Source organism: Cydia splendana, chromosome 3, assembly GCF_910591565.1.
Source record: "Cydia splendana chromosome 3, ilCydSple1.2, whole genome shotgun sequence".
Taxonomy (NCBI): domain Eukaryota; kingdom Metazoa; phylum Arthropoda; class Insecta; order Lepidoptera; family Tortricidae; genus Cydia; species Cydia splendana.
The window spans coordinates 23,357,388-23,382,500 of NC_085962.1; the positions used below are offsets into that span (position 1 = coordinate 23,357,388).

General features: G+C 38.2%; 4 protein-coding genes and 1 long non-coding RNA gene across 13 annotated transcripts in view; 3 read left to right on the forward strand and 2 right to left on the reverse strand.

Annotated features, from left to right (window-relative positions):
* LOC134806881 (circadian clock-controlled protein daywake-like) overlaps positions 1-3,487 on the forward strand; it is a 44,469-nt gene extending 40,982 nt beyond the window's left edge. The window contains exon 5 of the mRNA XM_063780298.1: positions 3,291-3,487. Coding sequence (XP_063636368.1) covers positions 3,291-3,454 — 164 coding nt within the window. The 3' untranslated portion in view covers positions 3,455-3,487. The remainder of the gene's footprint in view (positions 1-3,290) is intronic.
* Positions 1-25,113, forward strand: part of LOC134789411 (uncharacterized) — a 550,672-nt gene that overhangs the window by 415,752 nt on the left and 109,807 nt on the right. The gene's annotated exons all lie outside the window — the stretch shown is intronic.
* LOC134806698 (uncharacterized) lies at positions 4,467-13,199 on the reverse strand. Its single transcript, XM_063780023.1, has 10 exons — positions 13,196-13,199; positions 11,998-12,256; positions 11,087-11,217; positions 10,418-10,672; positions 9,213-9,378; positions 7,693-7,868; positions 7,120-7,285; positions 6,494-6,802; positions 5,623-5,792; positions 4,467-4,745 (listed from the first exon to the last, which is right to left on the reverse strand). Exons 1-10 carry the CDS (start codon positions 13,197-13,199, stop codon positions 4,483-4,485), a joined length of 1,899 nt encoding a protein of 632 aa, XP_063636093.1. The 3' UTR covers positions 4,467-4,482.
* On the reverse strand, positions 14,082-21,500 carry LOC134806877 (TIP41-like protein). Its single transcript, XM_063780292.1, has 6 exons — positions 21,367-21,500; positions 21,135-21,292; positions 20,835-21,014; positions 19,019-19,232; positions 14,831-14,989; positions 14,082-14,295 (listed from the first exon to the last, which is right to left on the reverse strand). Exons 1-6 carry the CDS (start codon positions 21,379-21,381, stop codon positions 14,185-14,187), a joined length of 837 nt encoding a protein of 278 aa, XP_063636362.1. The 5' UTR covers positions 21,382-21,500; the 3' UTR covers positions 14,082-14,184.
* The window catches only part of LOC134806796 (dynamin-1-like protein), a 29,482-nt gene continuing 26,168 nt past the window's right edge, over positions 21,800-25,113 (forward strand). For 3 of the 9 annotated variants that reach the window (XM_063780162.1, XM_063780166.1, XM_063780164.1), the window contains exons 1-3: positions 21,801-22,026; positions 22,310-22,454; positions 24,786-24,994. In XM_063780162.1, coding sequence (XP_063636232.1) covers positions 21,925-22,026; positions 22,310-22,454; positions 24,786-24,994 — 456 coding nt within the window. In that variant the 5' untranslated portion in view covers positions 21,801-21,924. Of the gene's footprint in view, positions 22,027-22,309; positions 22,455-23,540; positions 23,569-24,785; positions 24,995-25,113 lie in introns of those variants that run through there. The other 6 variants (XM_063780163.1, XM_063780167.1, XM_063780168.1 and 3 more) reach the window with 3 other exon arrangements.

The following is a 25,113-nucleotide window of genomic DNA, read 5'->3' on the forward strand; positions in this document are numbered from 1 at the left end:
ACGGTAACCGCTTACCATCAGACGAGCGGTGTGGTTGTTTGCCACCAACCAGTGTTGGGCGTAATTAATTACTCGTGTAATTTAATTACTAATTTAATTACATGTAATTAAAATGTTTGTAATTTAATTACATAAAATGTAATTACATGTAATTAATTTTTCTGTGTAAATTGCAATTGTGATTACATTAATTAGTAATTAAATTACTCAATTACTTTTCATTTACCTTTTTAATAATATGCAAATATGAACAAATTTACTTGTAGTAATTATAAAGAAAAACTTTTATGAATTCCATTATACGCTGGATAACGTTATAACATATTTTTTATCCCTGGAATCATACCTTTACAGGGTACTATGTGACAAACCACGTTGAATATGGCGGTCGGCGCTTACGTCGCGTAGCACCGCATTAGTTTGCACGATGCACATCCCTGGTGCACCGGGTGCGGGCCAGCCCCAACCCTATCCTGTGTGTGATAGCGGACAGACTTGACTGCCCGTATATGAGACACTGCTGCGAAATGCATGTTTCCAGCAGTGTATATATATTGTAATAGTTAATTAGGTACTAACATTAGGAACGTAAGTCTACTAACAAATCTGTATGAGTCCATAGTTGCTCGAAATAAATATTTTTCATTTCATTTTCATTTCATTAGTATTGGGGCGCCGGTAATAATGACGTAAGCGCCGACCTAAGGTGCCTTTCGGGTTGGACTGTAGCAAAGGGGGGGCTGGGACTTGGACAATTGTCACAAGAAATACGACAGTTGTCACGAAATTCCGACACAGAACTCATTTACTGTCAAGAATTACCGAAAGTTCTTTGAAATCTTGTGTCAATTGTCATCATTATCATCATAAACATCACAAGAAAGATACCTGTTTTTTGCCGATATAATAAAGTTTTTTTTTAATAATACAATGATAGTGACAAACAGGAATAAAGCCCGTCCGATGGAAAGCTATAACCGTAGCCCATAGATGCCTGTGACGTCAGCAACAATGTCACGTTGGTGAAATAGGGCCCTGGTGCTACATTACGACACCGGTGCTATAATAAGCACATTAAAACACTCCCTTTGGCCGTGTTTTAAAATTCGTCATTCGTTGCAAAATTTCTATTTTTCGCACTTCTATCGTAAATAACTACCTATGTATTAATAAAAAAAGTTACCTATATAAGTAAGTAGTTACTGCCTTTAAAAAGTATAAGTGTCTAAATATTATTAGACTTTTTGATTCTTTAAAACGTCTTTAGGTCAATAAAGCAAGTGAAAAATTATTAGAGTTAGACCCAGAAAAGTCTGCAGCGATTTGGACAGCCCACGCAGTGAAGGTGTTATTTATAAGTCATAATTTCATAGAAGTTTCTTCAAATCGGCCTTATTAATGAGAGATTAAAAATATTCAAAATTATCTTAAAATATTTTAATCTATTATTTCATCTCATACGTTCAATAAGGCCCGGGACTGGACCTTTTTACCTGCACTGACAGTGGATCTTCTTAGCAACAAGTACAAATTCAGAATAATAGGGAGCAACTGCTATTTTTGAATGCTGGGCCTTGTTACCCGCCGGGCCTCATATGCCTGCACCTCACCTACCTTATTTATTTGTTTTACAAGGGGAAAATTTGTTGATTAATCGTGCTAATATTGATACCCAAACAAGCGAAACATTCTAAAATTGAACCACAAGCGTAGCGTGTGGTTCGTAAAGTTGAACCTCGAGCGTAGTGAAGGTTTCAAGGGACGAGGGTTAAATAAAATTTTCACTACATCAGCTCGTAAAGGCCCTCTTGATTGTTCGAAACGGATAAGAAGAGTGGCATTTAATTTGATGCAAATTTTGAGTTGTTTCCGTAGGTATACTCGTAAAGCTCAGTTGGTTGGTAAAATTGACTTTAAAATGATAAATATTGAATAACGTTAGTTTGAAATTGATTTAAATGATAAAGTAAATATTATCGGAGATATATATATTGGATATCGCTCTTAAATCAAAAATATATGTCGCTAGTCATTTATAACCTAAAAGCGCCAAATTACGCAAAATTATATTGAAATGACACCTGTCTATTGAATTTGAAGAATACTTTAACAAGGGTGGTTATCTGTATGACAATGCACCTAAAATAATTTTCAAATGTATCTATTATTTCTATACTTAACACGATAACGAATTCTACGTAAACCAAACCGCGGGCAATCCCTAGTACATATAGAAATAAATAAGTGTAGGTAAGTTTCCATTAGTGTACCTACTATTAACAATATAACTATTTACCATTGATAATAATTTTATAAACGTTTTGCGTATTTTTTACGGGCACCGCGCTAATCGCTAGCCCGCCACCGTCGATCGCTGCCTCCTGCCACGGCGCACAGCGCGGCGCGCGAAAACGCCGCGCGTTTGAAATGTAACTCAATATAAGCGCGGAATGCATACTTACGTATCAGTATTTAGTGTCGCCGTGATTTTATATTTCTAATATTTTGTGTGGGAACTAAGATCTTTATTATGACCGTGTAATATTAACTCTACAAACTTTAATTCAATATTGGCTATACTGCTTAACCAGAAATCAATATCTAGACAAGCACATTGTCTACATTTCTAACTTTTTACAAGTATACTGAGTTGATAGATAATATCGTAATTTTACAATATCATCTACTTTAATTCTTTATTGACAAAGTAATTCGTGTTTTTACGTTCACCAGAAAGCAGCTGTTCCAGATTTCTAAAAACCGAATATTGTGAATAAATTAAAGTGTTATTGAACATGTTACAGTTTTTTGTAACTTTAATTTTATATTTACATAGTTATTTAGCAAAATTGAAATATTTAAATATGGCCGAACGCTCCACCTATAATTTTCTAATATTTTACATAAATGTTATTTAACATGCATGCAATAACATATCAAAAAAGAAAAAACTTTAATGTTATCAAAACCCATTTTTGTTCCACCGCTGGTCTACTCGTCTTAATAGGTAGTTTGCTTTTTAAACTTAGGTTCTTTTTTCTTTGTTTATTATTATTATTCCGAGCCCACTGTGTCCCACTCTCCCACCGCTGGGTATATGCCTCCCCCCTCGTTTTCCATGCGTCTCTGCGTTTAGTGCTGTATACCTGGCCAGCCTCTCAAGGAGTTAAGTTGTCCCGCCATCGCCGACGAGGTCTACCGGCTCCTCGGTTAGACTCGTGGGCCTCCCACTCCGTGGTTATCGTGGTTTTATTTCTTTATACTTACTAAACTATTTGTGTTGTCAACAGCGGACTCCATGCACCAGTTTGCGAACGCGAACTGGAAGCAACTCATGGACGACCTGGCGCCGCCGGTGATCAAGCAAATCGTGCGCACGGGCGTCAAGGCCATCAACAAATTCTTCAACAAAGTCACCGTTCAACAACTCATTAATGATTATCCGCTTAATTAATTGATCGTATAAAAAGGAGGATCCGTCAGATCTTTTGTCATCATAATCATACTCGTAATACTTTATTTGTCAGAATTTGTTTGTGTGTCTACATTTGTTGACGATACCATGCGAGACTGACAAAAAATATGGCGGTTGGCACTATTGGCACAGTACGTCGCATAGCACCGCATTGGTATCACCGCCATTAGGTACCTTTACCCGTGGAACGTCACAAATATGGCGGTGATATATACTAATGCGGTGCTACGGGATATGAATCCGCTATTATCTATTGACAAAGCTGGCTTGCCAGAGTCATTGTACTATCACTTCAATTTTACATTAGCAATAGACAATTAGACATACTTACCTAATTATGTAGGAATTGCGTATTAATAACTACAGTTCTAGGCTTTAATATTCTTACCCCTTTCATAAAACTTCACGGGCCTGATTTAGTTAAATTATGTTTTATCCCTTTCTTACAAATACAAAAGTCAAAATGACAGATAAAGACAAACGATTATTAGCTAATTGAGGTTTGTAACGAGTATTTACTATAGGTACCGCAATGTGCAAGGAAAGGATACCGAATTTTCCTTAATTATAAGTAATTAATTATTGTCGAATGTACAAGTTATCTGCTTTGCCCGAAGGTTGACTGGTAAAGAAGTCCGCCTTTTGTACGATTGTAATTTCTTTTCTGCAATTAAAATAAGATAAATAAATGAATAATGTAGGTAACTTTAAGCGTTGTTTTTTTCCAATGTTGATATCGATGTCCTATTATTTTATTTAAGGGTAAGCAAGGAAAAGGAGCTTTTCAAAAAGATTGTGTTGGGGATATTATTTTGTATATAATGTAGATATTATATTATGTATGTATGTAAATACTTTCTTATAACTAAATATGTGTGTCTTTCAACCTTTAAAAATATTAAATAGCTAATTGTCAAAATGGCAATATAATAATAATACGCTAAATTACGTAGTTTTTTTTGCAATTTACCCTAAATCAAGAATTATACAATATGTAAACACGTTCGCTATGTTCTTTGCGAGGTTATTGTAGGCAATTCTAAATTCTCCAGCACACTGCTGTTTGACGACCCACCGCTGCTAGTGGTCGACATAGTACGCCGACTGAACGCGACTGTCGGGTCCGTGGATCTGTTGGACCTCTTGGGGGGGAACAAGGTGTGCCGTTTGTACCATACGACCCCCCCTAATGCGGCGAGCACAGCTGCTAGGCCTATCGTCATGCCCGCTATGCTGGCTTGAGAGAGGGCCCGAGCGTTGAGCGCTGAATCTGGTAAACAAACATAAGGAAAAGTCAGAAACCGGCCAAGGGGTGTTCTATAAGCATTCGTACCAGGTACCAGCGCATTTTATTTCATATATTAGCTACTTATTCAACGTTTCAAGTCGATGATTATTTACTGAGCATTTATCACATACATTGTGACAGAAACAATCTCCTATACTTGCAAATTGACAGAAAAGTCGCGTTTGTACGGGACAGCGGCTGACTTTTTTCGTGGAATGCTCCCCAACCCAGTGAAAGTTGAACTCACGCTCTATCTAAGGGATTTATGCAATATCAGATTTTTTTACGTTTCAATATAGGGATAGAACAGACATCGTCTAATTATTTAGTATGTAATAAGATTTAGAATAAATAAGATCCGGCAGAAACACTACGAGGAACCATTTATTGCTAAGCTTAGATTATACCTATTAAAAGATCATTGTATTAAGTAGGTAGGTATCATGATTTGTGCATGATGGAGATGTCGATAAGACTGAAACAATTTTTAGTGTCCCAAATTACCTGCCGCTAATTGTTAGCAAAATAATTGTAATTATATATATATATATATATATATATATATATATATATATATATAAAACACGTTTAAGCAAGGAAAAATAACGTAAAAATTAGTTCTCAACGTATGTTTGCGCCATCCTGTAAAAGGCCGAATGAAGTGAGTCCATTTTATAAACAAAAGGCCGGTTATTCATATCCCGGCACGGAGATACAATACAACCAATAAATTAAAAAAAAATCATTGAACGAAGCTGCGAGAAACGCGCTCTCAAGGTCGCTTTGCCGGCCTAGGCCGGCAATGTTGTACGAAAATAAATAAATAAAAATGCTAATGTCCATAATCTTATAAACTCACCGCTAACATAGAGAGTAACTGTGTCCCTCGCTTCTTCAGTATCCCCGTTGACCACAGCAGCGCACGTCCAAACTCCTAAGTCCTCGTACTGCACTGAGCTGATGGTCAACGAGCAGTCCCCAAGGTTCAGCTCGCGGCCAGGAGTGAAGTAGAAGCGATTTAGTATCGCGCTAGAAGTAATTCAGATAAGTTACCTACTAATTTTAACGTAGGTGTAAAATTATTAAGAGTGACAAGAACGCGCCGCCAAAAAGCTAGACCAATACAATTGAAGTTACGTTCTACATGTTGAAATTGTATACCACTGTTCACCATGTGTTGGCCACCATGTCTTCATCGCGTATCGAAAGTGAACCGTGGAGAGGCTCCAAAAAATCCTCGGAAATGCCTTTCTCCAGCAAGGGACGTATTTCAGTTAATATAATGAAATGTCGCGGTGGAATGAGCTTAACAGAAGTTGTCGATTGCACCCAAAATTAGGCAAAATCAATGATCAGCTTCGCCGACTAGTCCGAGCGCCCACAGCGAGCGCCGACCAAAACAATTTTCTGAAGGACACTCATCTGTGACCGATAAGTATAATTGCAATACAATCTGATAATTACTATGTAATTCCTGATAAACTGATAAAGACCGTTAAAAATAATTGTTGCAGAAATCAGGTTTTCTTTTGTATATCTAGTTACTTAATACTTCTCTACACTGATATAAACTTTAACAATTTTCACACATTATTATTTACTTTAACTGGACTTAATAGCGTACACTTAAGCTTTGAAATTACCTCCGACGTTTCGAGGACGGCATTTGTCCCCGTGGTCTCGGAGAAACGCGATTAAGTCCCGTTAAATTCAATGATAATGGTACTTACTTCTCTTCCGTAACTGTTTCATCGACGCTGAGCCCGACAAAACTGGGCGTCATAAACCGACAATAGTCTAGTGGTCGGACGCCGTTGGACGTACGGCAATACACAGTGACCGTCTCCCCTACTACGGTCTCTATCTGCTGGTAGTTGGCCGCCAGGGGCCCGGTGACCCTCACGTTGAGCCGGTCGGTGACCTCCACGCCCACTTGGTCGCTGGGCCCCATGTGACACATCCACAGGCCGGCGTCTCCTTCTGTGGCGTGAGAGAATGTTATGCCGCAGTCGCCCGCTTGAAAGTCCTCGCCGGTGTACCTGTTGCGAAACAAATTATAAAGCGAAAAACGGAAAATTGTTAAGATGCAATAGGTCAAGTCAGGAGAGTTTTTGAAAAATCGCTTTTAGATCACAATACTGTTGCCAAAAATGTAATTAGCAATATTAGATTTTATAGAAGCAGAACTCTCGTATTTGTATACGTACTTTTCTCAGACACAGTCAGACCACAAGAGCTTCACTCCTGTTCTCCCGATCTTCAGTAAGTGGAGTGTGTATTATAAACGCAAGAGTTAAAAGCAACAAAAGAGCTTGTAGGCGGTCTTCTCCACATTGAACTTATCTGAAGAACTTACCAAAACAATTGGGTGTCATCAGCAAGGGGCAGCGGCGTGTACTGCGTCCCGTTAGGATGCTGGAACCAGCAGTACCTCAGCGCGCGATCCGCGCGACACATCACCGTGAACTCTCTGTCCACTTGTGTGAACACGGTCTGTACCTCTGTCTCCTCGAGAGGACGTGCTGTAGTGTAAATATTGATAAATAAATCCTGTAATTCGGATAATGACATATGGCGCATCTTAAGTAGCGATACATCGTAATAAAGCGGAAATTAGAAACCTCAGTTTTAAATATTTTTATCAATAAATTATTTTCTTACAAACAGTAATGCAATATTTCTATCAAAATAACATATTAGTTAGAGTTAATATATATTAGTTAGTAGAAGCGTTTTGTGGACCGAGTTGTAAGTTCCTGAACAACTCTGCAGAGTTCTGCAGAGTTGTTGTTGTAATTGGTCCCATAGAGACATTTGATCCACCATTCTCAAAAGTCACCTAGCCGTCCTAGCTACCTTTGTCCTGTGTCTTTGTCTGCCTGTTTCTCGTCTGTGACACGATGGGTACCCTGCAAAACGGTGTACTTACCGATTCTATTATTCGATGAGACGCTGATGAGAGCCTGCAAAGGGGTCTGTTGCTCGATTAAGGCACCCACCCACGCCTGTACGCCCACCGTGCAGCGCCAAGTGCTGAAGTCTTCAGCTGTCGGCTGTTCAATGGTCATACCGCATTGACGTTGATCGAATCCTTCCCCGTAATAACTAAAAGACATACATATGAAACGTATAATTATGGTCAATTTGTAAAGACCACAATTTATACGGAATTTTAATAAGATAAAAAGGCCAAGAAAACTTAAATGTTAAAACTCGAGTGGCCTATATTTTATGTCTATTGGGTCCACAGACCACTAAATGGTTTTATTGTCTATGATTGGGTGCTGTCATAGACTCCTCTGTCTTTGTGTTAAGCACTTGGGTAATTTACAGGATTTCTGGTTTACGTTTCATTATTGGTACCACGTCCACTAGGTGCATAGCCGACGTGCCATCGTTAACGCTCCATAGCTAGAGATGGGTAGTGAGTAAATACTCGCGGGTAAATACCGAGTAAATACTCAGTATTTACTCAATATACCCGTATTTACTCGTTTATACCCAAATTGGTGGGTATAAACTATTTAGAGTGCTGAAAGGGGCATATAAATTTGAAATATAGGTGTATTTTGTAAGCCGCTACTGGATTAAGTACTCAAAATTGTAAGAAATGTATTTTTAAGAGGGGCACTACATACATGTAACTAGTTGTCATAAAAAAAAATTCAGAAACGACCAACGTGTTGCACATCATTACATGGATCTTTAAAAATAACTGGAATGTTTCTAAGAACATTTTTGGATAAATTGAATATTTTGGGGAAAAAACCGTTTCGAAAGGCCAAAATAATGTTTACTCTCTATAACTTTAGAACCAAAGTTGAGAAAGATTATGAAAATATATCGGGAGATTAGCCGTACAAAAAACAATATGTTGAACATCATCGGTTGAGCCATTTTTGAGTTTTCTTTAAAAAACCCTTAATAAAAGGTCGTAAGTGCCGCGTAAACACGCACTTTTGCGCGACATGCAGTTATCTAGAACATCGATAGAATTTAAGTACCTTATTTTTAAAGTAAATACCTTCTTATTTAAAACAAAATTGTTAACTATGCATTATCACAATTTGCCTCTCACTAATAATTACCTTTTTTCCGAAATTAAGCGTCCTATATGCTTTTTATTTTATAGATATTGTTAATACACGTTAGCACTCTTCAATAAAAGACAATTTTGTTCTTAAATCTCACTTTTTGAATATTTTATAAGCAATCGTTTTTACCCACCGAAATGAGTAAATACGGGTATTTATCGGGTGCTTTGAGTAAATACCGAGTAAATACTCAGTATTTACTCACCCCTACCCATCTGTATCCATCGCGTAACGCAACTGTCACTGTCGCACTAGTGGGGAAGAGTGATCGATACATCTCTCTCGATACGCTACGGAGCGTTAACGATTGACACGTTGGCTACGCGCCTTGGGGTGTTTACACTGTTTACCATACCTATGTACGCCATCACCCAGCCCATCCATAACGTTGTAGCCAGATGCAGCGTTAGTTCTTTGGAAGCGACAGAAGTTGATGTTCTTCTCGGTGACCAGGATATTACAGTACAAATGGACCTTGTTAGCATTCGAGTCGTGAATGAAGCCGACATCTAGTCGCTCCGCTAAAAAACACTGTTTCATTAATACTGGCTGTCTGGAATGTTTATGCTTTACCGGCGTCTAGTTCTTAATAACTCTTTGAGGAATATAATCATTTGAAAACCCACTTACATATTTTCAGCCGCTCGTAGTCGTATATGGCCGATACAGACGGACTGCTACCCGACTGCAATTTGTACAAGTTCAGATCCCATACAAGTTGCAGTCGGGTTGCAGTCCATCTGAATAGGTACCGGCCAAAGCGGTAATTGTTTGACGCAAACCATAAAGCGTGCAACTTTCAAACCGGGAGCTCGCAGGTTCGAACCCAGGGGGCCGATTTTTAAATTTCGATCGCTCGATTTCGTCACTCGAAAATCGGTGGAATTCGGCGAAATGCTAATTTTTGAAAAACGAGCGATCGAAACTTGGAATCTAGTGGTAATGACCACTCGATTTCAATTCTATTAGTAGAATTTAAATGCCTAGTAGTGGAGATATTATTGAAAGAAATACACAAAATGGAGCGGTCGAAATTCAAAAATCGGCCCCCAGGCTCGTAAATAATATAAGTTTTTCAATAGGACCCCAAACTCTTTAAGTGAGTCATGGCAAAATGCCGGGACAATTAGGAAGATGATGTTCAATTGGTCCTGTCTAAACGGAGCCTCATTGTTGGTGGTGTTAAGGCCTGTGCACTGATGCGTGTGCTTAGACGTGCACGTGCGCGTTTTAATATACAGATCCTTATCAATCAATCAATTAAAGCATTTATTTTCAGGCAACTATAAGGGACCATAGATACATACCTTACAAACTAACATATATAAGTACAATAATAAAAATCTTAAATACTAAAAAATCATTTTCGTGACGCAGATTTCTGTTCTTATGAGAGACGGCACACCGCTTGCATGACGTGTGCGTGCACGGCTCCAACATTCTAGCGCACACGCACGTGCACGTCTACGCACACGTCTATGGTGTGCTCTGGCCTTTAGACAGCCCGAAACTTTTGGAATTTTCATTTATTCGCGAGAGATTAAATTTTGTGATGCCTACCTTCAACAGCGACCTGTCTCTGCACATGCAGCTCGTTAATCTTCCCCGGGAGACCCAGAAAAACGTCCCAGTTGCCTTTAACAGCGCGAGTAATGCGGTCTAACGTCACTTCACAATGGCCGGCGACCACCGAGCTCTCGGAGGCTGGCTGGGCCACCATACAGTACAAGTTGTCTAGCGTAGTAAGCTCAACGTTCGCGTGAGTTTGGCCGTCCTGCAGCGAAATGGTTGGTGCAGTGTAGGATGTTCTGTCATCTAAAATAAAACAAATGTAGTGGATGATACGATTCAAATCAAGTTAAACAGCCTGCCAAGTACTGTGTCATTATGTAGAGTTTAACCAAAAGGGCTTATCTTCGCGGCACTTCTTAAAGGAAACTCAAAGGGTAAATGTTACCTTCGACGTAGACCTCGATCCACCCTGAGATGGAATCGTTCCCGGCGGTAGCGGTGAGCCTCCAGCGGCCTTCGTCAGCCAGCACCACGTGCCGGACTCGAACACCGCAGTTATCACTCCAGCTCTCAAATCTTACCTTCGACGTAGACCTCGATCCACCCTGAGATGGAATCGTTCCCGGCGGTAGCGGTGAGCCTCCAGCGGCCTTCGTCAGCCAGCACCACGTGCCGGACTCGAACACCGCAGTTATCACTCCAGCTCTCAAGTCTTACCTTCGACGTAGACCTCGATCCACCCTGAGATGGAATCGTTCCCGGCGGTAGCGGTGAGCCTCCAGCGGCCTTCGTCGGCCAGCACCACGTGCCGGACTCGAACACCGCAGTTATCACTCCAGCTCTCAAATCTGATTAGGAAACATTTAGGTAATTTAATTGCATTCTCATCGTCTGATTACTTTACGTCAGTTATTGATGGTAATAGAGAGGTCAAATCTAAGAAAAAACGTGGGGACATGGTAGTTTGACAGCCGCACCAGATGGCGCTGTACTTCGCCATAGATTTTGTGGTCACTGTACATAATGTTCGGCTCTATCTACATCACCTGGCAAATTCAAGTTATGAATTAGTCTTAGACTTCACATATACGATATTTCTCATATAGGCCTCCTGTATCGCTTTGGAATACCTAATAAGTAGGTGAACGATACGTAGGGCCTTTAACTGACAGGCTGATATCGTCCGGCGAACTGGTAATATGTGGGCCCCTTTAGGGTACGTCGTGTAGGAGGGTACGTAAAATTATAAGCAATTCGTATATGTATATATTAATAACATTATTGAAAATATTTTGACACAATTTGATGTAGGCACAGCTATGCCCCTTCGTTAGATCTTTTTAGGGTTCCGTACCCAAAGGGTAAAACGGGACCCTATTACTAAGACTCCACTGTCCGTCCGTCCGTCCGTACGTCTGTCACCAGCTTGTGTTTAAATTTTGAATTATTATAAGAGTAAGCAGCATTTAAAAATTTGTATGTATTAATTTGTATGTAAAATTTGTACCTACACGAAATTAAGTAAAACTAAAAATATTTTTCATAATGACAATATCCAGAGAGGAAAATGGGGACTACGTTTGTATGGAGAAGCGGTAGTCCCCTTTCCTCTTAACAGCAACACTTGCCTGTTGTCGGGTGGAGTCTGGACATCGAAAGTCACTCCCATAGGTGTAGTGACCGTGCACGTGTATGGATTAGGCATTTCCCTGCGCAGTTTCATCAGTGCCTCGTGCCCTGTAGCCACCTGCAGAGAATGTGGCGAACCCAGTCCTTGCTGCATCTTTAGGAGATTATCCAAATGTATATCGATAACGTCCTGCGCGAATACATTTTGTATACTGAAAGCTGCAAAAGTGCAATAAGCAGTTTTGTGGTTAATAAAAACTTGTCACAGACGCGTTAACATTGCACCTACTCTACTTAATTATGATGTGATTAACTGTTTATGTGCTCGTCTCATTACGTTGATGCGAAACGTCGGACGCCGACGCTCAAAAGACGCAAGTGTCGAGTGGCCCTTAGGAAGGTACCTATACTAGGTGTAGGTACCTATCTAATGCAGTCAAAAATTAAACAAAGATCATGCAAAATAATCAGAGGATTACAACGCCCTAATCAAACTTTTAGATTTGAAGGGCATTTATACCCTAATTAAAATAACACCAAATTAATTAAAATACATACATACCGCCAAAGAATAAGCATAACACAAGTACTTTCGTAGTCATTGTAAAATATCGTAAATGATTCAAAACACTAAAGCATATCGTAGCGCGAGCTGCAGTCCTGATTATCGGGATAGGTGCGACAGACTGACTGATGACTTTCTATGTGTCACCTTATTAATGATTTAATATCTTTATCGAACATTAAGATTGATTGATTTACCTGCTGTTCCTTTATCAATTGAAGCTAAAAGTACATATGTACTAATCCGCTTCTTGCCGCAAATGTTAGACTATGAAAATACGTAGCGTTTTAGTTACGCGCTGGCAGGGTAATTATACTAATTATACTATACCTGCCGACAACCGACAATCCCATTGACCAGCGCGTAACCAGAACGCTGCTTATTTTCATAGTCGGCATCTAGCGGCAAGTAGCGGATTTATCAGTACTGCTACTTGACACTAGATTTCGCGACAATCGAAAAGTCTAATGCTCAACAATTTTCAGCTATTATTATAACTGATTTTAATTTTTAACAAGCAGAAACGTCTGCGAACGATGCTATTAAGCTTAGAATAAGAATAAGAATGATTTATTGCAGTACTGTATACATTTGTGGATGGTAATCATGATACAATTAGTTTCAACAGTTACCCATTTCGGGTATGCAATACTTAAATAACTTATGAACTAAACTTAAATAACATTGCAAAGATAATTACATACCAATTAATGCTCAAAATATTCTTTCAGACTATAAAATGTTTTATCTAATAGCCAGTTTTTCAACCTTACCCTGAATGGGTTGTCTTCAAGTGCCTTAATATCAGCTGGAAGGTGATTAAATACTCGAATAGCTGTTACAAAAGTGCTCTTTTTGTATATAGACGTGTTTGTTTTTGGTAGTATAATGTTATATTTATATTGAGTCCTAGCATTGCATTGAAGAGTGAGCTGTAAAATAATTAGGCTGTTTTTTTACAAATAAGCATACTTCTAGGATGTAGATTCCGGTCAGTGTAAGGAAGCGTTTCTCTCGGAAAACGTCTCGAAGTGAGTCTCTAAAATTAGAATAAATTTAATTTGGATGAGTTCAAGTCTCACCCAAGACTAATTTTTCCACTTTAAAATTTATTCTAAGCTTAATATTATAACTGGATTGACCGGAACTCTATTTTGAACTCCTTTCATTTGTAGCATTAGTTGAAAATTGTTGAGCAACACATTTTTCGTCTGTCGCAACGCTAGTGACATCTAGTGTCAAGTAGCGGTACTGATACTTGACGCTAGATGTCGACTACGGGGATTGGCGGTCTAGTGTTATTAAATTAGTCTATGGCGCTGGTCAAGGGGATTGGCGGTCTAGAGTTATTAGTCTATGGTGCCGCACAGTGCCGCACACTGGTGGAACCCCGCCTTTACATTTACTTTTCGTAAACATTACGACCTAAAGTCGTAAACCAAACCAAAACCAAATTATTTTGATGTGAATTTACTTAGCTATTTATTGGGGAAAATAGATGCAATGATGTTTTTATACTAGACATACTCACTTTATTGCATAACTTATAATATAAAAAAAATATTTACTAAATTTTTACTGTTAATGGATTTCTATTTAAAAAGATTGTATAAAAATATAGTTATTCACAACAATTGGAATCTGAATGAACTATGAGTTTGTGAAGAGTCCTCTCTCTAACTGGAAGAAATGGAATAACATCGTCTGCCTCCTTCATCTGTGATGTAGGAATCTGAAAAAGGTCATTAAAATTTTATCTCTAACTTTGTATTATATATACTACGTCCGTGGCAAACAAGCATACTGGCCGCCTGATGGAAAGCGATTACTGTTGCCCATGGACACCGGCAACCCCTCTGAGGTTGTAAGTGTGTTTAAGATAGGAGTACACTCTATTCTTAAAGGTTTGGAGGTCGTATCGGTCCGGAAATACCGCAGGCGACCGTTCATTCTGCCGTTTAGCTGTGCGAGGAAGTCTCTGGAGAAACGCACAGTTGACAGGTTATTTATGCAGACCTTTGAGGAGCCTGAGGGCTGAGGGCGTACCGGGAAAATCGAAATTACTTTATTTGCGTCTATGGGGCTGTTCATAAATTACGTCATCTATTTTTGTCGATTTTTGACACAAGATAAAATGTATTAAGTATTAAGATCAAAAGTTTACAACTGATACCTACATAATTATGGTACCTATTTATTTGATTTATTGCAGGCCAGCCGAATGCTCGTTTGCTTCCTATATAATAAAAAAACTTAAGAAATATTACCTGTAAGTCTTCAGCTTTTGATTCCTTTGCCGTGTATTCTCGTATGACATAGTTTGTGTTTAACATGTGAAACATTCTAGTTTCGTGAGATCTAACCATGACATCATCAACTCTTAGGAAGTATCTGAGTAGTACGAACCAGTAGCTTGGCATCACTCTCTGAAAAATATTAAGGCGCTCTTATACTCGAGTTTTACGTTTTCAAGGGGGTGAAGCAGACGCGTGGTAGAACGGGCAGGCGGGCGCCCCGCGCGGCGCACCGCACCATTCCCGCGCAGCACGTCTACGTCCTTATTCTGACGACATCGGTATTCTGAATTGTCAGTTCCGGGATTTTTTCCGGCAATTAATATTGAATAAGATTTATTAGCAAATTCGAATTTTGATGAGTACTTAATGAAATAAAAAATGGTAGTAGGTAAGACGGTGAGTGTAAATAATTATTAATTATATACAATATAAGTGTATACCGCGACAAACTGAGAATCTAATCAAATGATACCAAATTATTATGAGACAAAAAATAGTACTTACTAATAGACATTAAAAATGTAATAGAGCTAGACCAAGAAAAATCTGCAACGATTTTGATTGCACACGCAGTGCAAGTGTTATTTTAAACGTCAATCTTCTATGAAATTATGAATAACACTTGCACTGCCTATGCTATCAAAATCGTTGCAGACTTGGTCTAACTCTAGCAGTCAATTTCGGGCAAGTAGGTAGTGAAAATAAGGAAGAATACTAGCAAAGCTAAGATAATTTGTGGGACTATTGAGTTATGCATAGCTCCAATAAGTACATAAAATTAGCTGTCTTCACAAGAAAGAATTATAACAATTTATAACTCTAACTGTAATACTTACTATTTTTCTAATTTTGAATTGACGAGTAAAAGTCAAGCATTTAAAGATTGTAATGACAAAAAACACTTCTACTTCGACATTCGAGTTAGTTAATAGCTCAAGAAAATAAAAAAAATCTGCGGAAATAATTCGTATAATTTTGAAAATTGGCACAGTTATACCTTGTGGTGTCCAGATAACCATACTTAATGTCCTCGAGCTTAGCGGGTGTGCTGAGGGTGTAGGGGGGAGGGGGGGTGAAGGTCCCTTTTTTTAGTTTTTCGTAAACAACTCGTAAATGGTGGCCAATATAAAAAAATCTTGTTAAACGTTAATAATCTACACAAAATTTTGTACAAAAAAGATTCAGTACACTTTTAGCAGGGATCAAAATTTAAAAAGATAATAAAGAGAGAAAGTTAATTATATTAAATTCTAAGGTTCCTTGTTTTTAGTTTTTCGTTAATAATTTGAAAAGTATGACTCATAGCAAAAAAAATCTTATACATAAATAATAAACATAAAATTTCCTACAAGAAACATGTAGGACACTTTTCGCTAGGATCAATATTAAAAAAAACCGGGCAAGTGCGAGTCGGACTCGCGCACGAAGAGTTCAGTACCATAATGCAAAAAAAAACGGAAAAAAATGCAAAAAGAAAACGGTCACCCATCCAAGTACTGACCACGCCCGACGTTGCTTAACTTTGGTCAAAAATCACGTTTGTTGTATGGGAGCCCCACTTAAATCTTTATTTTATTCTGTTTTTAGTATTTGTTGTTATAGCGGCAACAGAAATACATCATCTGTGAAAATTTCAACTGTCTAGCTATCACGGTTCGTGAGATACAGCCTGGTGACGGACGGACGGACGGACAGCGAAGTCTTAGTAATAGGGCCCCGTTTTACCCTTTGGGTACGGAACCCTAAAAAGACAAAGCAGCGGGTAAGTTGTTATTTATGTATAAGATTTTTTTTGCAATGAGTCATACTTTTCAAATTATTAACGAAAAAATACAAACAAGGAACCTTAGAATTTATTATAATTAACTTTCCTTCTTTATTATCTTTTTAAATATTGATCCCTGCGAAAAGTGTACTGAATCTTTTTTGTACAAAATTTTGTGTAAATTATTAACGTATTACAACATTTTTTGATATTGGCCACCGTTTACGAGTTATTTACGAAAAACTAAAAAAAGGGACCTTAGAAGTGATTATAATTGAATTTCCCGCGTTAATATCTCTTTGAATATTGATCCTAGCAAAAAATTGTACTAAATCTTTCTTGTAGGCAATTTTATGCAGATTACTTATGTAATAGAATATGTTTTGCTATGCGCCACCGTTTAAGAGTTATTTACGAAAAACTAAAAAAAGGGTCCTTTAATATCAAATATCTCACTTCCGGTCTAGAATTCGATCAAGCAACCGGCAAATTCGGATTCAGCGGGGTCTAATTAGGTTAAAAAACCCGGTTGCCAAAAAGTAATACGATTTGCCAGGCGAAATCGATATTATGAAAAATATGACCAGTCTAAAATATTTGAATCCTGTATATCTATGTTTAAAAAATATTCAATTTGATTAATTTTATAGCCTTTTAAAATATGTTTACACAATTTATCAATCGTGACTGAATTCCGGATTGGTTAGATGGGTGTGTGCCTTTGCTGCCCAACTTGTTATAAATGACGGACGAATGTCTGAAATGTCACCGTATTTAAGAATTATTTTGCTTTTCTTCGTAAACATGTTGAAAAACATTGTGTGTATAACATATTTGCATATTTACACTGTGATTACCCATTTTATGAAACGTCCGCTAAACTAGCGTAGGTCCGACGCCGACAGTGGTCACGGGCGTACTGGCGTGAGGAATGGGCGCAAGGTATTGCCGCGTAGGGTGTAATTTAGTAAGCAAAATGTTGAATTCATCAAATGATGAATGAAAACATTAACGTTTCGATAAAAGGACAAGCAATAATGAAGATTTACTTAAAAGCTATCGACTGAAGTAAGTTTCATATACATTTTCGTCGTAGTACTTCTAACATAAGGAAATAAAGACAGTGTTAGGCATGTTTTCAACTTAAGATTCTATCGGGAAAATTATGAGCCGTCGTGTTTCTGACAAGCAATAACGTAGTTCAAGGACTGAAGTTATACATACTAGAAAATAATGCATGAAATCCTTGTAAAAGTCTGTAAATATGGTGACAAAAAATCGCATTTTACTACACACCGCGCCTTAAATAAGTATTTATTTTTAAAGTAGGAGAAACATTGGAGTGAACTTGTACCAATTTTAAACACATGGAGCATTCAACAAGTCAGCCCCTTAGAGCGGGGCCACACTGGCGATTTGCGAGCGAGTTGAAAGCGAGGCGAGCGCGCAACGATTTCGTGCGTCCGAAGACTCCGAAGTCGTTGCGTGCTCGCGGCTATATCGTTGCGCGCTCGCGGCGAACTCGCTGCGCGCTCGCCTCGCTTTCAACTCGCTCGCAAATCGCCAATGTGATCCCGCTCTTTCAAGTCATTGTCATTTTTTTACAGAGGAGGGGGGGAGGGGGCAATAACTCCCCAGCGTTGGGAGGGTTTCAAGGCACGAGTGTTAAACAAACTTTGCTGCCGAGTGAATCACAAAATTTTCACCATTGTACTGCAAAAACAGTGGAAATCTTACGACCAGATAGATTACATTTAATATGTAACTAAAGTTTAATGACTATGAAACTATGTATCATAACAAAAGGATTGGAAATACGATTCTCATGACCAACTGTATTTTATGATCGGTACTTTTCTATTATGATTAGTAACTGTGGAGTCGGTCTTTTTTTCTCGTGCAACAAAATTGGCCTGATGACAGTATCATGGAAATACATATTGGTTTCAAAGAAACATATATGGTTATATGATTCTAAAACAATGGCCCAAACTCAGTATAAACATTAGGATTTTAATAACAAAACTTCCGTGAGACACAGACATTAAATATAGAACGGGTCACTCACGTATTTTAAGTCGAATAACGCTCGACGTGTTTCACTCCGTACCGAGTAGTGTCATCAGGAGCTTGCGTTGACGGTGACGGACCGGCGCAGACTGTGGGCCGCAGCCCTCTGCACCCGATGAATCGGCGCGGACGCCGGTGGCGGCGGGGGGGGAGAAACTACCCTCGTTTATGGCATTATTGTCATTGTGTACCGAATACAAGTGTACCAACAATATTAAAAGGGATTTCAAAATTTGTCATCAGGCCAACTGTCAAAGTCTATTCAAGTTGTGGTAATAAAAACATTAGGTAATATTCATTATAAAAAATATAAAGTTACTTACAATTTTGACAGATAGCTTGGATATGCCATGGTCGTGCAATTCATCCTCGAACAGTGTGAGGTCGTGGTAGAACAGTATTTGGTCTTTCTGTTTCAGTAACTCATAGTTGATGTTCTCGTCGGTGGCTTCAACACTGATGTTGTCAGTGAGGGTGCCCTTGTAGTCAGTGGAGAACGTCCAATCGAAATTTTTCTTCTTCTTTGTTGCATCTGGTCTATGTAAAGGTAAAAAATTATAAAATAGATACAAATATTAGACATGGAGTAGAGTCCGTCTAAGATAACTATGCTCCAATTTGAACAGAACAATAATAGCTAGTTTGTTAGTGCACGACACCTTGCACTTTGTGACTATGCGCTGAAACTTGGCACAGTTGATTCTTAGCTGGTCATGAGCAGATACAGACCGGGAGACCTCGAGAGCCACGTCTCATTTAGTGGGGGGGAGGGGAGAAGTTCGACGCTGCCGAGCTTCACTTGGAGCAACATTTCTCTAAAACTATACCCCTACTAGGGCATGTAATATATCATTTTCGGATAAATTAAGGATGAGCAATCTAGTTTTGGAACAAAAACAATGCACTTTCTAACAAAAAAAAAACATAAAGTAGAAAAGACTCGCACAAGAACCCTCAAACAAGATGGGAGGATGAACTCAAACTCACAGCGGGCCCGAACTGGAGAAGAGTGGCCCACGACAGACCTCAATGGAAAGAGCTAGAGGAGGCCTTTGCCAAGCGGCACACTGAGCTTAGAGATATACTCTAACTCAGAACAAAGGGGCTAGATAGATAGAAAAGAAGAAGTGTAGCAGGAATCTGAAAATAAAAAATACAGTTGTAAAGCCCCCCCACTAAATGAGAGGTGGCTCTCGACGTCTACTGGTATCTGCTCAAGACCAGCTAACAATCAACTGTGCCAAGTTTCAGCACATAGTCTCAAAGTGCAAGGTCCCCATACAACGGTGTGCAGTAACAAACCAGCTATCAAAAGGAATGTTGTTATTTAGAAATTTGAATTTGCAAATGGTTTCATTTTAAAATGGGATGAAACAAAACAAAAGCATCTTTGTTCCATTAATTAAATAATGATTTAAATTTTATTGATGGTAACTACTACTGCTAGTATTAGGTATTAGGAACCTGATTAGGAAGTATTAGGAATGTGGGACTAGAAGTTAAAAACTAGATAAAATGTGTATTTGTTATAGCTAAACTTGTACGAAAAGTTTACTCTGTAATTGGCAATAAAGTAGGGATGTTAAGCACAGAGAATTTTGTACATGCAAGTTCCATTATGCCAACTAGAGATGCAACGCCTGACCATTGGCCGGCTAGCTGCCGAATATTCGGCCGGCGGAACTATACCTACATTTCGGTTTTTCAGGTGCCCATAGTGCAGGTTTTGAGCTGTTTCCTAGTGAACGTTCGCGCGAACTCATTTCTAGGTTTGAAATTAGTGCATGTGCAAGTGAGTGGAATGTTTAAATTGTTTTTAAGCGTGCAAGTGAGTGGAATGTTTAAATTGTTTTTAAGCATGCAAGTGAGTGGAATGTTTAAATTGCTTATTCCAATTTTGTTTACACCAAAATCAAGCAATGTCACTATCCGGTATCCGGCTGGATGTTAAAATAGTGGCCAGATAGGCCGGATACCGGATAGTAACCGAATATCCGGTGCATCTCTAATGCCAACAGTCAATACCACTGAGTGAGCAGGTTAGCAGTATAATTGTGTGTGCGATAGAGATAGGAACAGGCAGGTCAGTGTATGAACATATACATGCTTAGCATCTTTACTTTAGGATACAACACCCACCTTGCAACTAGCCAAGCTTCTGCACATGACACTTCTATAGCTTCAGTAGTACAGGCTACTAGTTTTAAAGCATCCAGAGGGTTAAAACTGATTATAGCTCCATTATTATGTGTCAATGATAAAATATTCTTTGGAAACACCATATCAGGAAAATGTGGAATAGTCAGCTCTTTGCAATATCTGAAATTAACATGACATATTATAAGTGGTTATAGATATTGAAAACTAATAGAAATAAATATAAGAAAGTAAGATTTTGTCTGAACGGATGGTATTATCCTGTTTTCCCTATTTACTTACATGCAGAATTGACAAAACTGATCATCATCTCTCTCGCAAACAACTTTTGTAGAGCAGACGCTGGGTAAGATACAGCTTATATCGTAGGATATCTGCCAGGGTCCAAATTCTATAGACTTCGAGTTACTAGTGAATCGCCGGGCGTCGACTCGAGACTCCTGGAAACCAACGTTTACGTTATAGGTCGATTTGTAACGGAAATTACCGCAAGGAGGCAACTTTCAATACAAACCTCTAAAGTCAGCATTATTGGAATTTGAGAAACACAAAAATTATTGTCAACAAGTAATTATAAAGAGAAGATAATTATAGTGCTATAGATGTAAAACAAGAAATCGAAGACCATTGACCCAAGGGCCAAGCCAATGAAGCCAAAGTTTGACAGTTGACACTTCGTTGACATTGACATTAAATTACAGGTAACGTTCATAAATCACATTGTTTCCTTGTTGAGCTAAATATAAACTACAAAACAACAAGTCGACTAAAATAAAGCCTAGAGCGATGGAACCATGTAGGCCTACTGGACACACTTTTTATCATTAAACATCAGTAAATCATTCAAATATGCGTCAGTCCCGTGTAGACTGTAGCATCGTGTGAGATATTTTTAAACACATTTTTGTAACAGCAACCCTGATGTCAAATCTGAAATCAATATGGCCGATTTTTACCGGTCGTGTATTGTTGTATTTAGGTAAAAGTTCGTTATTAATAATTTCGGCCCGTAAAGTTCTTAACATCGCTCTATAATCGTATTAACTGTGTGTAATAGAGCTGATAGACAATTATGGAAGCACTTATACCAGTTATCAATAAATTGCAAGATGTATTTAATACGGTCGGAGCAGATGCCATCCAGTTACCTCAAATCATAGTTTTAGGAACACAGGTAGATATTATTCTTATTGTTGCGTAACCATAAATTTGATGTTTTACTGAAGAAGTTATTGAAAAGAGCCATGTGCTACGGTGTCTCATAAATCGGTTGTTATGTCACATAGAGTTCTTTGTCCCCATTTCATTTCAGTGAACTGGGTAACCTGTCATTGACCATTGTCCAGTCTCATTAGCGGACGTAGTTTCTAACGTTACATGAAATTTGAACTTTCTCTGCATTGTATATACAATAGTATTGGCTGATTACATAGGTAAATTTTATCTGTATCCTACAGAGTTCTGGCAAGAGTTCAGTGATAGAGAGTCTGGTTGGGCGCTCTTTCCTCCCCCGCGGTCCCGGCATCGTGACCCGACGCCCGCTGGTTCTGCAGCTGGTGTACAGCCCCAAAGATAGCAAGGAGCATCGGTCTGCTGAGGAAGGTATGATTGCTTTTCCTTTCACTTATTTAAAATTAAATATTCTCATTTTTATAAACAATTTTGCACTGTATACAAAGTTCAGAAAATTGTGCCCTTTATTGTTCTAAGTAAACTAACACTGTGTGCCCTTGAAAATAATGCAAATCATGTTATACTTCACTAGTTTTGTTTACACTTTTTTTAGCATGCAGCATTAGTTTTTATCATTCCTTTGTAGTGAATCTTCAATGCCAACAATGATTATGCATTGATCATGCTATTGTGTGTAACAGCTTGCAATTTAATTGACCTCAATCTGTTGTGGGAAGTCAGCATTTTAATCATTACTTGTTTTTGTTGCTGACTAAATGACCTATTTACTTGTTGACTAATTCTACACACATTGATAAGTTAAAGGCTTTTACTAGGTGACTGACACAAATGTTTACCTAATATTGAAACGAAAATAAAACAAGGAATGAAAAGTACATTATGTTTTTATCTTTGAACATAATTTATGAGCTTTTATCATTGTATAAGAGGCCCTTTTAAATGTCATAGAGTTTCTGGCCACTGGTAATACAACTCATTTCAAGTACAATACTTCATTTTTTTAGCATTAGAAAAAGGGCAACCCCCTTATTCATAAACATTTACTAAAGTTGACAAGCCGATAATAATTGTTTGTCCCTTTCCAACATATTGGTATGATGGAAAGGGACAAACGATTATTATCGGCTTGTCAACTTTAGTAAATGTTTATGAATAAGGGGGTAAGTAAACAAACTTGACATGTCTTATTATTAAAAATAATAAATATTAGTAACCATCACTTTTCAAACAAAAGACTGTAATTGATCATAAATACTATATAAATGTTATTCAGAAGTGTTTTTTAATAAAAATACATGTCAAGTTTATTTTATCCTTTTTGTAATACAAAAAAAAACGAAGTATTGAGATAGTTAATTTATTTATTTACATACTTGCAAATTGGCTATTGATTGCATGGCCAGAAATAGATGATTTGCCATATGTTTACTATTATATTTATACATAGAGCTAAGACAGCAGCTACCAGTGCCAGCATCATGGAATCCAATATCTCAGCTATCCAACTCAATGTTTTCGTCAGGTTGGTATTAGAAAAACAAATTTGGATGCTGTTTCCACTTATGGCTTGTATCTGCTAATGTTATGTTTAATCAAATTCATTTTCATGTTACTAAATATTTGTTATCCTCTCCTATTGTTTATTCTTTGTATGTGTTACATCTTATTATTTACAATTTTCTTAATGAGAACTTGACTCTTTTCATATTGCATATCATTCTGACTGTATAATTTACTTATGATCATCCTTCACATGCTTATGTAAACTGTGCCTGCGGCGCACTGGCAACAATTGACACATTAGTTGTGCCCTAATCTTGTTGCCTCGCGCGCATTGCCTTGCGCGAGGCACGTCTCCATTGACGGAGCTGCTTTGCGTGGCAATTACCTCGCGAGGCGGCTCTTTCTGTATGGACGTGGCCTATTGACGAAAATGTTTTAGAGTATGTACTTGAAATAGGGTAGTTTCCTCACCAGTCAAATCATCTACTCTTTATGGAATGTCAAAACAATTTGTTACTATAAAGTCTAAGAAATGTATGTACTACAAAGTACAATATAGTTTCTAAAATTAGTAGGTATGAGAAATGGAACATGTGATCCGTGATGTCACTGTGATTCAGCTCATACATGTTAGTTGAATTAATGTAAAATGAACAATTAATGTTTTGTAGGAAACTAGCCTGTTTGTAAATAGGTTGTTTGTAGGTGGTAATCTTAGAGCATTCAATAACTGGAGTCGCCTTTAAGAGCTTACCCCTCTGCCGAAAAACTTGCACAATTGTGCAATATTTTGTATGGACTGACATGTAAAAATAGCAATACATTGGACGTCCCCTCCCCGCAAAAATCGGCAGACTGTTTCGTACAGAAAAAGACAGCCATGACGTCTCCAGTTACTAAATGCTGTAAGGTGGCAATTGAAGAATATTTTGCAGGGGTTTATTTTTATTGGCAGGTTACAAATTTCACTTCTAAATATTATTTGTTTTGCTGTAGCAGGTAGTAGACATGGCTAACATGCCTAGACTGAATATCCATTTATGTATGTATGTATGTATGTATAAACTCTTTATTGTACAAAATACAAAACACAAATTTGTGGCACAGGATAGGCAGTACAAAGGCGAACTTATCCCTTTAAGGGATTTCTTCCAGTTAACCTATTATTAAACTTAGCTTAACTTAACTTATTATTTAACTTTTTTTGGAACTTATTTTATTTTTCCATTGTTCCAGGGACTGTAAACTTAGAAGAATGGGGCAAATTCCTGCACACGAAAGACAAGATTTACACAGATTTCGACCAAATCAGACAAGAGATAGAGCGGGAGACGGACCGGATGGCGGGCAACAACAAGGGCATTTGCCCGGAGCCCATCAACCTCAAGATTTACTCCACCAAAGTTGTCAACCTCACCCTTGTGGATTTACCTGGTATCACCAAAGTGTGTTTCTCATTTATATTCAATCTTATATAACAGGCACTTCCTGCTTCGCACAGCTAAACGGTGGAATGAACTGTGTTCTGCGGTAATTTCGGATCAATTCAACCTTCAAACCTTCA